This window comes from Chiloscyllium plagiosum, unplaced genomic scaffold (assembly GCF_037043375.1).
Source record: "Chiloscyllium plagiosum isolate Xiang-an unplaced genomic scaffold, Cpla_swu_hap1 HiC_scaffold_13, whole genome shotgun sequence".
Classification (NCBI taxonomy): Eukaryota; Metazoa; Chordata; class Chondrichthyes; order Orectolobiformes; family Hemiscylliidae; genus Chiloscyllium; species Chiloscyllium plagiosum.
The window spans coordinates 12,898,172-12,913,567 of record NW_028270151.1 but is presented as its reverse complement, the minus strand read 5'-3'; the positions used below and the strand labels follow the sequence as shown (position 1 = coordinate 12,913,567).

Sequence of the window (15,396 nt, the reverse complement as noted above, 5' to 3'; positions counted from 1 at the left end):
CACAAGAGTTATATTGGACTCAAAATGTTTAATCTTGTTTATCTCTCACGATAGATGCTGCCAGACCCACCACCTATCTCCCACACTTTGTGCTTTTATTTCCAATATGCGCAGTTCTTTGTGATTTTTACCCTCACGACTCTTCCCTGCTTAACTGAACAGTTAAATGTTCCTTCAACACATGGACTGGAGCAATTCAAGAAGGCAGATAGCCACCACCTTCTCAAGGGCTTCTCAAGGGATTCTCCTGTTCCCTGGATGCTGCCTGACCTGCTGCGCTTTTCCAGCAACACATTTTCAGCTCTGATCTCCAGCATCTGCAGACCTCACTTTCTCCTCAATAAATGTTGACCCAGCCAGCAATGTCCACACTCAGAAAGGGTGAGCCATCCATGTCTCCACCACCCTCCGTAAGAATACAGAAAGTTTGAGGATGGGCATTAGGTGGCAATCTGACCACTCACTGGATTTTACATTCAATCCCCGTTGCTGAAAGCATGACATCCAGCCCATAATTTGTGAATGCAACTAACGCTGCTGATTGCATAAGGGCCAGCTTCTCTTGCTTAAACCCAGTCTCCATGTGGCAACATAGCATCATGCTGGTATCATGCTCTAGTAATCTAGGGGCCTGGACTGATGATCCAACTACATAAGTTCAAATCCCACCAGCGTTATTTACACTGAATTAACAATTTTGGAATTACAAAAATTGGTATCATTAATGACGATCATAAAACTCTCAGATTATTGTAAATCCGACCTGATTTACTTTATGAAAGAAATCATAAAGACATCTTCATGAACTGGTCAGCATGTAACTGTCGACCCCAATGATGTGGTTGACTCTTTGCTGTCCTCTGAAATGGCCAAGCAAACCACTCAAGCTGCTGAAAGTTCAAACACAGTGGCTCATCACAACCTTCCCGAGGACAGCTAGAAATGGGCATCAAATCCCTTGAATGAAGGCATTCAATGGCAAAGGATGGTCAAGAATCCAGCACCCCTTTGGCACAGGGCTCTGAGTGGAAGCTTGAGCCTAACGTTTCCACAGATGACGAACTGCATTGTAGCATCTGATGGCTAATATCTCAGATCCCAATGTTACAAAATGGGGGTTCCAATAAAAGTCACCAGTGTTCCAGTAGGAACTCAGTCTGAAAACTGCAAGACCAGCTGGCCAACAATACTCAACCCGCTGTTATTATGGCCATTTATCCTGATATTCTATGGGGCCTGTAAATTGCCGCATCCCTCCAATTACGCAGCAGTCCAGTGATCTCTCCTCAACAGATTACCAGTATTGCTGAGGGGTCATTCCAGGGGCATATACAACACAAACTGGTTGCAACCTCTTTCTCTGCCTGGATAAGGTTAGAAATCACACAACACAATGTTACAGTCTAAAGGGTTTATTTGGAAGCACAAGCTTTCAGAGTGCTGTTACTTCATCGGGAAGCAAGTGGGGCAGGATTATAGGACCCCCACTAGCTACCTGATGAAGATGCAGCACTCCAAAAGCTAGTGTTTCCAATTAAACGTGCTGGACTGTAACCTGGTGTTGTGTGATTTTTAATTTTGTACACCTCGGATCAACACCAGCACCTCCACATCTCTGGATGAGAACACTCCCCTCTCCTTATACCCTCAATCCAGCAAAGCCCTTGTTGTTGCCCATGCTGAGTTGGGGCAGACAGAGACTTGTTTGGGCTTCTCCTGGAAGCCATTTGCAATGTTCATTGCTGAGAGTGAGCAGTTTTCCTTTCCTCTGCTGGCACTTGCCCAGGTCCAACCACAATATCAAAGGTTTATTCATAAAATTATACAATCCCTGCAGTGTGGAAACAGGCCATTTGGCTCAATAAGTCCACACTGACCTCTCAAAGTGTAACCCACCCAGACCATTCTCCTATTACTCAATGGAGGAATTGCACGTTTGATTGGTTTATGTCCGTATGTATCATTTTCTTTACAAATTTGTTTAAAAATGTGTATTTTATGTTGGCTTCTGGTTTCTCATTGTAGTTCAGAGGAAGGTAGAGATAAGGGTTAGTGTTGTGAGGCCATTGGGAATTCCGGTTTCTGTTGTACTCAGGTTAGTTCCTCATGCACAGCCAGAGCAGGAGAATGTCATACGCCTCGGTTTCCATCTGCTCCTTACCTGAAAACTGGTGTCTGTGGTTGTCATAAACTCAAAGAGCTGTACAGCACAGACACAGACACTCTGGTCCAACTCATTCATGCCAACCAAATATCCTAAATTAATCGAGCTCTGTTTGCCAGCATTTGGGCCACAATCCTCTAAACCCTTCCTATTCATATACCCATCCAGATGCCTTTTAAATGTTGTAATTGTACCAGCTTCCACCACTTCCTCTGACAGCTCATTCCAAACACGGACATCCTTTAGGGAAGGAAACTGCCATCCTTACCTGGTCTGGCCCACACGTGACTCCAAACCCACAGCAATGTGATTGACTCTTAACTACCCTCTGGGCAATTAGGGATGGGCAATAAATGCTGGCCAAGCCAGGAACACCCTCATCCTGTGAATGAATAAAAAAAAAACACCCTCTGCCTGTTGCCCCTTCGGACTCTTTTAAATATTTCCCCTTAAATGTATGCCCTCTAGTTTGGGACCCTCCCCAACCTGGGGGAAAAGACTTTGGCTATTCACCCTACCCATGTCCCTCATGATTTTATAAACGTCTATAAGGTCACCCCTCAGCCTCCAACGCTCCAGGGAAAACAGCTCCAGTCTATTCAACCTCTCCCTATAGCTCAAGCCCTCCAACCCTGGCAACATCCTTGTAAATCTTTTCTGCACCCTTTCAAGTTTAACAACATCTTTATGATAGCAAGAAGGCCCGAATTGAACCAATATTTCAAACGTCCCCTCACACTAACAAGGCTGAGCTGTGAACCACAATGAACCCTCAGCAACAGTATAACAGGCCTTTTCCAGGCAGCAAAATCATTGCTTTTGCTTGCGACTAGTCTTCCCTATCACATAATATGTGATAGCATGTTTCTCAATGTCTGCATGCTCCATATTTACATGCATGCGTACAAGAGTGTGTGCGTGTGAGTGTGCTTCTGAGTGAGACTGTCAGCTCCTGCATGTGAGTGTGTGCACACACAAGTGTGTAGGTGCGCGCGTGTGTGTGTGTGTCATAAACCAAAGGTGTAGCCCTCAGCTTCCAGTAACCACACTTATTTGCTGAAACATAGCTGACTGCCACAGAAGGAGGGTGCTCTGTCTGGGTTCTGCGCAGTGATCTGATCATTATCAAACGGACAGTAGTCCCTTTCAGTTCTGGTATTTGGCAGAACCGCCACATGGTGCCCAGCAAAGCTTGGTGTGTGTGTGTGTGAATTTATTGCACCCTGCAGCACTAGGAATTCTACAGTCTGAGCAAAGCTTCCTGCTCACTGTGTCTGCTTTCCTCTGGCATTGTCAACTCCATGTCCTCAGTGACCCTCATCTTACTATGGGGGATGGTGAACTGTGGGATATATCAGTAAGGAGTTAGATACGTAAAATATAACAGTCCCAGTCACCTACACAGCCATGGCACCGTGACCCTTCACCTGCCGCGAGGGTGTAGCTCGGGCTGAATACAACGGAGAACCATTTTAGTGAAGCTCAGTCACCTCCCAATGTGCTCCATGCAAAGATAAATGCAGGAGATATTGCTTATTGCTGTAAGCCTATGTACATAACCACGTTTTTCCATTTCTAGCAGCTCGTCCTGCTCAACATAGATAATTGCTCCTCGGATGCTGCCTGCCCCGTGTGCTGTGCTTTTCCAGCACCACATTCGACTCCAATCTCCAGCATCTGCAGTCCTCACTTTCTCCCTGCTTACTCTCCATTTCTGTGCGAAGGCTGATTACTCCACCCACAGCAATATTGCATCACTCTCTCTCTGATGTTACATGCTAACTTGCGCTTTCCTCCAGCCGTTTCCCCACATCTTCCTTAAGGCTGATTTGGATAAGCAGGTTCTGCAAAGGTCATGGGGTCAATACCAGCAGCAAGGCGGGAGAGGTGACAAGAGGCTCAACTATGGGTCTGAGAGGTATGTAATATCATCTCTGAAGAGCTGAATTATATTTATTTAAAGTGCCCAGAGTTCCTCTGAACAGAAAGGAGAAATCCCGGAATTGAAAGAGCTCTTGTGGTTCAGAGTGACCCAACATCTGGGTTCAAGTCCGACCTGCTCCAGACATTGACTTGAGCAAGTCAATTTAAAAATAAACTTAGAATTGAAAGCTGCTTTCATTAATGGTGACCATGCAAGTACCATCCATTGCCAGCATTTCTTTAATTTCGTTCGTCTAGTGTTCCTGCTGTTGTCATCATACACAATAGACAGCTACTCAACCCGTAATAAAATTTACATTGCTCAATACAACTATTTGGACACTTATCACAATGGCACACACTCGGAAAAACTTAACTAGCCTTTTCTTTAAATAATATCTTTTATTTGAAAAAAAACAACAAAATAGCGCCAGAGTGTGGTGACACTTTGTGTAAAACATGCAAAAAAAATACTCTTTTTTTAAAACTATATTATTATACATGTGACAATAAATCTAATCTAATTAGCAGTGGGGGAAGAAAACATTCTCCAACGAGGCCTGAGTTGGAGAGATGGTAGGCCCTATATCTCTCTGGGGCGGCACGTTGGCACAGTGGTTAGCACTGCTGCCTCACAGCGCCAGAGACCCGGGTTCAATTCCCACCTCAGGCGACTGGCTGTGTGGAGTTTGCACATTCTCCCTGTGTCTGCGTGGATTTCCTCCGGGTGCTCCGGTTTCCTCCCATAGTCCAAAGATGTGCAGGGGTATGGGTGGGTTGCGCTTCGGCGGGTTGGTGTGGACTTGTTGGGCCGAAGGGCCTGTTTCCACACTGTAAGTAATCTAATCTCATAGCATTTAAATATGCCCAATCCTCCAAACACACAGCAGGGGTAGGAATTACATTCAGAGCAACCAGTGAGAGCATACATATAATGGGAAGATGTTGAAAAATGTGGGTGAAAAGAGGTTTTTAAATACAAAAGTCCTTGAATAGAGATCAGACTACAAAAAAAAGTGGACTTTTTAAAATGGAGTTCAAGAGAAACAAAAAGACTACATTTAAGGCAGGATCATTAAACATGGGCGATGTGCAGTTTTGATGTTCCATTATATTAAAAAAGCATCATTAAAGCCACACAGAAATAAGAAACCAGTGTTAAAATCACAATAAATGGGAACATGCCCCTCAGGCATGCTCCACCATTCTATGGGACCTTGGCTGATTGGACATTCCTCACACCCACCTTCCTGCCATTTCCCAATAATCTCACCCCCCTGACAGATCAAGAATCTAGCTCAACCCTTAAATATACACAAGGACTCTGTCCCCACAACTCTCTGTGACAAGGAATTCCAAAGACTCTCAACCCTCAGAAGAAATTCCTCATCATCTCAGCCTTGAATTGGCACCTGTTTATTCAGAGATGACACCCTGTAACCCTCGATGGGAAACATCCTCTCAGCATTTATCCTGTCAAGCCCCTTAAGAATCCTCTACGTTTCAATGAGATCACACCTCATTCTTCTAAACGCCAGTGAGTAGACAGTCCCAGCCTGCTTTAGCCTTTGCGCTTAAGACAATCTCTCCATACCAGGGATCATCCCAGTAAACCTTCTCTGAACTACCTCCAATGAAATTAAATCTTTTGTTAAAAGCGAAGGGACGAAAACTGCTCACAGGTGCGTTCTCAGCAGTGCTTTCAGAGGAGAAATATTGGACTATGGGTGAAGGAAAGGAAGATGAACATGTAATTCAGGCAGAAACTTATGGCAGAGAAAGTAAACATAGTTGGATTAATTTTGGTTTGCTCTACTTAAGTAGTGAGATATATACCATGGGCTGTGAAGCCTTTCCCGGAAGTGAAAATGGTTGTGTTATCAAAATTTAAGGTTGACAGTTCCAACACCCAATATTCTGAACAGCACTTCAGATAAACGTGGCTCTGGGAGCAAGGGAAGTGTACAAGCCAACTGTACAGCCTGCTTCTAATGAACTGCTTTGAATGTACAACACAGGGCAAGGCAAAAACATTCCATTTATACCACCCATTATCACCTGGTCAGATTTGTTTTGATTGAAACAACTGTAGTTTCTGAAGAATGCAGCTTCTTACTAAATGCCCCTCCTTTTAGCTTTTCAATTATCTCTCCTTTTGACCTTACTGAAGGTGATGAGCCTTTGAAAATCTCATCTTCAAAGGCAGTGGAAGAGGAGTCTTTGAATTTTTGATTCTTGATCAGGAATGAGGGGTTATTGGGGAAGAGACAGGAACGTGGAGTAATCAGATCAACCATGATCCGATTGAATGGGGGAAGCAGGCTTGACGGGCAAGTGGCTTCATTTCTCATGAAGAGTTGACTCTAAACATTAATTCTGTTCTCTCTCCACAAATGTCAGTAGATGGACTGAGTTTCTCTGGCGCCTTTTGTTTTAATCTGCGATTTACAGCATCAGAGGTTTTTTTGCCAGTATTTAAGCTTGCTCTAAATCACTTCCCATGCGGTATAGCCCTTCAGGCACCCAAAACTGTACATGTGGCTTCACCAACTGCAGAGTTGTAGCAAGACCTTCCTCCGTTTATATCTCACTCCCCTGTAATAAAGGCCAATATTCTATTTACCTTGTCCGTTATGTGCTGTATGTCCATGCTAATTTCTTGCAATTTATGCACAAGGGCACCCAGATCCTCTGCACCACAGAATTCCACAGTCTGTCTCCATTTAATAATAAACTTGCTTTTTTATTCTACCTACCAATCTGGACCACCTCATTTCCCCACATGATATTCCACCTCCCAAATGTTCCCACTCACTTAAGCTATGTACAACCCTTTGTGTACTCCTCCCAACCTGTTTGCCTATGTACATTTGCATTTGCAATCTGGCTGCAACACAAATCAGTTCCGTCATGCAAGTCATTAATATAATCAACAGTGGAGGTCCAATATCCTTTTGGCACTCCACTAGTTAGCGATTGACAACCTGAAAAAGTGATCCATTTATCTTAAATTGGTTTCCAGCTAGTTAACGAAGTCTCTATGAACACTTTTTCACACGAATACCAGAGGCTTTTATCTTTCTATATGGCACCTTATTGAAGGTCTTTTGGAAATCCAAAAACACCGCATCTATTTGTAGCTCTTTAACAAGAAAAGTTGTAATACCTTCAAACATCTAATAAAACGTTTCAAACAATTTTCCTTTCAATTGGATTATTGTCACATGTACCTAATTACAGTGAAAAGTTTTGTTTTGCAGGCAGTACAGGCAAATCGTGCCATACAAAGATCATGGGGTGATTGAACAGAGAGAGGAATACAATGTTACGGCCGCAGAGTAGGTGCACAAAACCATGTTGGCTCTGCCCGATTTATAAAATCATTAGTGCCCTACTACCATTTCTTTAATATTGGAATCAAGCGTTTCTCCCCTTCTTCAAGACACTTGAACTACATTCATTTTAGCCAAATGTTTCCTTGTTATGCTCCCTTGGAGACTTTTATAGTCCATTTATGTTTTTCCAAGATTGCCTGCATATTCTATTTGCCTTTCTTATCAGTTTCTTGGTCCACCTTTGTTGTTGTAATTCCATAGATCTCCCAAATCTTCAGAACTCCTGCTGTTCTGCAACATCATAGACTTTTTATTTTAATCTTATATGCAACCCTGAACTCCTTCAGTAACCATGGCTGACTGACCTTATTTGAATTTTGCACATGGAAAAAGTGCATAGTACCTAAAACTCATGTAACAATTATTTAAAGACTATCCCTTCCTTTACTCTGTAATGTATTTTCCTTTAGTCACTTTGTCCCTCATGCTTTGGTGATTTTCCTCATTCAAATTTCACATTATTGCTTCAGAATGCATTACCTCCCTTACATATTTTAAGAAAGAAAGTATTCTAAAAGGCTATAGCTTTTTGTTCACAACAAAACCAGATAGATTGCTGGAAAAGCTCAGTTCTGAAGAAAGGTCACTGAACCTGAAATGTTGACTCTGATTTCTCTCCACAGGTGCTGCCAGACCTGCTGAGCTTTTCCAGCAATTTCTGATCTGCAGTCATTTCAGTTTTTAGAGTAGAGTAGATTTCCTACAGTATGGAAACAGGCCATTTGGCCCAACAAATCCACACTGACCCTCCAAAGTTACCCACTCAGATCCATTCCCCCTATCCTATATTTGCCCCTGACTAATGCACCCACACATCCCTGAATGCTGTGGGAAGTTTAGTAAAGCCAATTCACCTAACCTGCACATCTTTGGATTGTGGGAGGAAACCAGAGAACCCAGAGGAAACCACAAAGACACGGGGAGAACATGCAAGCTCCACAGACAAACAGTCACCCAAGGCTAGAATCGAACCCAGGTCCCTGACCCTGTGAGACAGCAATGCTAACCACTGAGCCACCGTGCCACCCTTTTATTCAGCTTTATCTGTTCACTTTATCCAGCCACTGTGCTTCATGTCATTCTAGATATACCTTTTTCAGTCAAGTCCCTCACCCTCCTGCAACATTAAACTTCTTTTCCAACCTACATGTCCATTTTATTTATAAACTTAGCAGTGGGTTGTTCCTGGTTGGAATTAGCCTAACTTCAAGTAAGCTTCACTAAATCGTGTGCAAAGCATTAAAGTGGAAATAACAGTCATCAGGACACAATAAAACCAAGTGGGCAAACAAGACTTTATTTACACATGAATTAATGTTGTTTAAAAAGCATTACAGGTTGCATCACGAACAACACAGTTCCATGTAAGTTTAGAATAAGCTACTAGTAATTTGGAGTAATTGTTACAACCACTGTACCATGCCTAGTTGTCATTATTTTTAAAAGCAAGACGCAAAAATTATACATATCTTAGAACAAACAGAGGCTTTTGATAATCTAACATCTTCCTTGTCAATTTTAGCACTTTGTTATTTCCAGAATTTTTTTTACACTTAAATTTTCAAACTTTTTCAATAGGATTTGAAATTATGATTCAGTGAACCCAGTAATACAACTCAAATATCCCAAACTTTTGCACTATTTCTGGTGTAACTAATTCATAAAGTATTTAGAAAGGTACAAAACGTATTAAGAAACTTTTCAAACCAGCTCTGCACTGGCTTATATTCAAAACAGACTTATTTCACATGAATAAATTTTCCCAGCCACTGAACAACATGGCCATTAGTGAGAGAAATGGGAGACCAATGGGAGATCAGCAGCGAGGAGACTCCAGACATCACAACAGCAAAAAAGCTCCACTTTCCAACCAGGTATTGAAGGAAGAGACAAAGTGAGTGGTGAGAGGCCTACTTGCATATGTATTAACATTTCGTCATTTGTTATCCTTACCTCATCAATATGCAGGTCCCTATTTTCCACTGCATACAAGTGACAATTCCTGCTATAGAAATCAGAGCAGCAAGTCAGGCAGCACCCGAGAAGCAGGAGAATTGGTGTTTCGGGAAAAAGGGCTTATGCCTGAAACGTCAATTCTCTTGCTACTTGGATGCTGCCTGACTTGCTGTGCAGTTCCAGCACCACACTCTCAGCTCTGATCCCCAGCATCTGTAGTCCTCACTTCCTCATAGAAGTCAGAGCAATATATTACTGACTCCAGTTCACCTCTTGGCCCACCGGTCCTCCATCTTGGTTACCAGCTGACAATACCTCAGGGCATGTTTCATGGACAGCGCCTGCACGCATCCACATTCCCTCCCCTCAATTAGGATAAAGTAGGCTGCCAATGTCAATTAAATCACAACTGCAAAACCATTTGGATAAATAACAGCCTCAATCTGAAGCAAATATTAGGCTTTACATTTCTGCTATACTGAACACCTGTGGTTGACGAAATTCAACATTTTAAGGGGGTTTTTTGTACATCCATTATCCTCCATCCTAAAAATGTAGGAGAAAGTGAGGACTGCAGATGCTGGAGATCAGAGTCGAAAAGCGTGGTGCTGGAAAAGCACAGCAGGTCAGGCAGCATCTGAGGAGCAGGAAAGTCAATGTGTTGGGTATACATCAGGAATGTTGGGGGATAGAAAGGGGGCTGAGAGATAAATAGGAGGGGAGTGGTGGGGCTGGGGGTGGGGGAGATAGCTTGGAAGGCAATAGGTAGATGAAGGTAGGGGCCGATGGTGATAGGTCAGAGTGGAGGGTGGAGCAGATAGATGGGAAAGACGATGGATAGGTGGAACAGTTCAAGAGGGCAGTGCAGAGTTGGAGAATTGGATCTGGGATGAGATGGGGGAGGGAAGTTGAAGAAACTGGTGAAATTGTCATTGGTCCTGTGTGGTTGGAGGGTCCCAAGGGGGAAGAGGAGGCTTTCTTCCTCCAGTTTTCAGGTGGCTAGAATCTGACGGTGGAGGTGGCCCAAAACTAGCATGTCCTTGGCGGAGTGGGAGGGGGAAGTGGAAGTGGTCAGCCACGGGGCGGTGGGTTGTTTGGTGTATGTCCCAGAATTGTTTCGTGAGTTGGTGTCCTGTCTCTCCAATGTAGAGCAGATCACATCGAGTGTAACAGACACAGTAGATGAGGAGCGTGGATGTGCAGGAAATGTAACCAACCACACTGGTCAAACAATGCGGTAAACTCAAGATAACCAGGGCTTTTCCAAAATTAGTCCAACTTGCAACTTCACCACCAATACAGCAGCAAAAGTGCCAAGTAAAAGTATTTAAGAATGGTTCAAGCTACCCAAACCAGTTTATTCATATTCAGTGATCAAAGATCAATCCAGCACTTTAGACCATGCTGAATTCCAAAATAGACACCAGGGACTTCCAGCCAACTGAATTATTTAGACCACTGTCATTTTTGCAACTGTCATTGTGTTTGTTTGCAGTAAAATATAAACATTCAGGATCATCTGAGATTATGGCCATGCAATCAATGTGCACAAAGGGATAATATAATTGCTTAACTGCTAAAAGGGAGGGAGGAGGAGGGTGGGAACTGGTACTGTTTGAGGGAATTAAGTATGATGACTGGTGGCCACAAAACATAACCAAGTTGTAAAGGTTAATTAGTTGATCAATGAGGTTAGTGACACAAAAAATAATTTTTAACATCCTCCGCTGTAAATGAATACCATATGTATACTATACTGACAGTTCCATGTTAAATTGGGAGCAGAGAACATCAAACATAAATGATTCAATTAATAAATACCTCATATTGTTTGATACTTGGGGACTAACAAGAACCACCAGTTTTCTTGTAGTTTTGTGGTTTCGCAATGATGTTCCCAGTACCAAGGCACCTTTCCCATATAGGTCATTGGTTGCTAGTGTTACAAAGGCTTGATCTAGAAAGAGAAAAAAAACAAAAATGAACAGAAGGCAAGGGCATTTAGAGAGAAACTGCTCCTATTGACTGAAGGGTCAAGAACTCAAAGAGCGAAAGGAACTGGCAACGGGAGGGAAACAAAACATTCAACACCACTGCAGTGAGTGCTCAGGACCTGGAATACACCACCGGAAAGGAGACAGAGCGAGAGAGCGAGACAGAGAGAAGAGCACATATTATGGCTTTCAAGGAGCATTTATGATTTTCTGAAGACAAATAGCTTTCCAGGACTATGTGAAAAAGGCAGCGATCAAGCACAGACATGGCTGGTTGAAATGGTGTGATCTCCCTTTTGTATATAATTCTGCAATTATTACTCATCTTGAGATTACTAAATACTCCAAAATTCCTTGACAGCCATCAATCACATTTAGCAAGGAAGCTACCCCTGACATAATAGATTCAATAGTTTTTCTGCAGTGTACCCTCTATAGTCTTGGTGAGTGATGCCAAGCAGGTCAAGATGTGTAAAAGAGACAAGTAGGTATCACACCCGAGTTGTACTATGACCATGTTTGTATATCACAGTACATCGACAGGATGGACAGCTTTCAAACCCACAACCACTTCCATCTAGAAGGACAGGGGCAGCAGATACGTGGAACTAAAAACAGCAGCTGTAACTTCTTCTTCAAGCCATTAAACATCCTAGCTTGGAAATATAAAACACCCGTTATTCACTGCAGCGGAGTCAAAATCCTAGAACTCCTGAACAGCAATGTAGGATGTACCGACATCAAATGAACAGTTCAGGAAGGTAGCTTACCACCATCTCCTTAAGGGATGGGTAACTGATACTGGAACAGCCAACATCCCATGAATGATTAAAAAGCAGAAACTGAGCTTTATTACAATACTTCAACGATTACAGGGTTACATCAATGTGCCCTATGTTGCTACAGAGATGGTTCGAAGCATACTAATCCCAGGTCAGTCTCCTACAAAAAACTCTTTAATTCTCCATAACAGTGAATGAAATTTGGCAAAAGTGAGGACCGCAGATGCTGGAAACCAGAATTTAGATCAGAGTGGTGCTGGAAAAGCACAGCAGGTCAGGCAGCATCCGAGGAGCAGGAAAATTAACAGTTCGGGCAAAAGCCCTTAAATCAGGAATAGAGGCAGGAAGCCTCCAGAATGGAGAGATAAATGTGTGGGGTGGGGCTGAGGAGAAGGTAACAAAGAGTACAATAGGTGAATGGGGGTGGGGATGGAGGTGATAGGTCAGAGGGGAGGATGGAGTGGATAGGTGTGAAGGGAGATTGGCAGGTAGGACAGGTCATGGGGACAGTGCTGAGCTGGAAGGTTGGAACGGAGGTAAGGTGGGTGGAGGGGAAATGAGGAAACTGGTGAAGTCCAGTGAATGAAACTTGCTGTACTCAATCAAGTATTATCTCCTTCAAACCTGAGTACAACAGAAACTGGCTAGAATGTTGAATCAAATAAGTGAACAGGTCTCAATTCTAACATCTAATGGTAGGTGGCTTGCATTGCTGTCTCAGCAGCAGGGACACAGGTTCAATTCCAGCCTCAGACAACTATCTGTGTGGAGTTTGCATATTCTCCCCATGTCTGCATGGGTTTCCTCTGGGTGTTCCAGTTTCCTCCCAGTCCAAAGATGTGCAGGTTAGATGGACTAGCCATGCTAAATTGCCCATAGTGACCAGGGATGTGCAGGTTAGGTGGGTTAGCCATGGGAAGTGCGTCGCGATAGGGAAAGGCTGGGTTGGGCTCAGATGGGTTGGTGTGAATTCAATGGGCTGAATGGCCTGCTTCAACACTGAAGGGATTCTATGAAATGAGTAACTCCTTTTTAACTGAGCTGAAAATGTGTTGCTGGAAAAGCGCAGCAGGTCAGGCAGCATCCAAGGAGCAGGAGAATCGACGTTTCGGGCATGAGCCCAAAGAAGGGCTCATGCCCGAAACGTCGATTCACCTGCTCCTTGGATGCTGCCTGACCCGCTGCGCTTTTCCAGCAACACATTTTCAGCTCTGATCTCCAGCATCTGCAGTCCTCACTTTCTTCTAATTTGTTTAAAAAGGAGTTAATGACCAATTTAAACCAATAGACCAAACGCCTTCTTTTTGACACTAACAGTATCCATAACAGTAGTCTCATAGATTCATTAGGGATTAAAAACACATGACCAGCCACTTGGATCACTCTTCAGCTATACTCTGGTGTCTGACCAAGATGAGAAGCTCTCTCCCTGGTATTCTGCTAAATGCTGTGGTCATGGACAGGAGCAGAAAGGCTGTGCACCCTTATAGAGTGCTCCAGGCAGATCAGGCACATGTCGACACAGTCTTCACTATTAACATACAGTGTAGTCATCAGGGTTGCTTACTGTTGGCTCAGGGAAATAGCTCACAGCAAAATAAATATGTAACAGAGGTGAACAAAGTAGGAACATCAAAATGATCCCAGCACAAGTTATTGTGCACTGCTGAAAAAAAATCAATGTGGTTGGCATCTCATTCTCAGTTTGGAAATAATTATATCCTTACCACCAAAGGCAATGTTTCCACAAGGGAGAGGACAGTGCAGAAGGACAAAAGACTAAAGATGAGAATATAGCTGGCACAAGTAATAAGCCAAGCAACAACTTGATAGAAACACTCCAATTACTGCAAAAATCTCTCAAAAATACAAAGACGCAGTATGTACATAATTCAACATTATAAGCACAATACAGGGCAACACAGGGCACAGTTAAAACAGATGGATCTTAAAGCAACTTCCATTAGATATGGTGCCTGTATCAGGCCTCTAGAAATGACAATAAACCTCAAGTTACCAGAATAAACAGAAACACCACGTGAGTAACAAAACATGATGTTGACAGGTTTTTAAGACTGAAGGGAGGTTTAGAGTGGGGCTCCCCAGGAGCCAGGATTATAACCTTGCTCTTCCCCACCTGTATTATTGACCAGGAACTTGATGTTCAAGAACCAATTCCAAAATTTGTAGACAATGAGATATTCTGGGACATAGTAAGCAGCGAGGAGGATAGTGCAAAACTTCAAAAAGACATGGATAGGTTGGCGGAGTGAGCAGACAAGTGACAAATGAAGTTCAACGCATAGAAATACAGATAATTCATTTTGCGAGGTAAAGCCCGTATTTTTACTTCTCTGCATTTTTGGTTGCGGACTAAAATTGGAAAAGGACTGTTTTCAAAATAGATACTGTGGAAGGAACTGCTGCACTGAGCTACTGCACTCATTGCAAGATGTGTTTACACTGCTGCTTTGTTTGAGCTATTGGGGAGAGGAGAGATAAGATGGTGCTACACACTCAGCACAGGATTTAACTGCCCAACCTGAGGACAGCTTTCCTGTTGGCTCTTGGATGGGTAAACAGCTTGGGAGTTTACAACAGATGGATAAAAAGCCACTGGACTCAGAGAAGAGTGGTCTTTGATCCTTTGTCTCTCTGCAGTAAAAGTATTTGAAACCTCAAGAAAGCCAGTTATTGTCTGCTACCAGCTGCTGTTGTGTTTAGTGAGCAACTAAAAGAAACTTTGTCATTTGTGTACCAATTATCCTGTGCCTCTTGTGAAGCAGTGAAAGAACTTGGAGGAAGGAAATCAAAGAACTGAAAAAGTCTTAGGAAGGAAAAGGAACTCTGTAACTGGTGCTATTGAACAGTGTCACGCCAGTTTTATCCCTTCCACACTAACGCCAAATTTCTTTTGTCTTGGTGTGTTTGTAGTGATTTAAAAAAAAAGGTTTAAGAGATTCAATTACTTGACTTATAGTTGAAAGCTCAAAACTTTGTTTATGAATGGCTTGAATGAATTTGTGATAAACAGCAGTTTTTTAAATAGGGAACCTTGCCAGTATTTGGAACCAAATTAACTCCATCAGACAGGTGAATTGTGACTTTCCCATACTTTAATTAAGTCATTAACTTTTGTGATGGAAAGAGTGGGCTCTAGAATTACAGCAATTTTCCCCAAG

The 15,396-nt window shown here is 42.9% G+C and overlaps 1 protein-coding gene across 1 annotated transcript in view; it reads right to left on the bottom strand.

Annotated features, from left to right (window-relative positions):
• LOC122556171 (glycogenin-1-like) overlaps positions 1–15,396 on the bottom strand; it is an 82,232-nt gene that overhangs the window by 57,625 nt on the left and 9,211 nt on the right. The window contains exon 2 of the mRNA XM_043702691.2: positions 11,260–11,395. Coding sequence (XP_043558626.1) covers positions 11,260–11,395 — 136 coding nt within the window. The remainder of the gene's footprint in view (positions 1–11,259; positions 11,396–15,396) is intronic.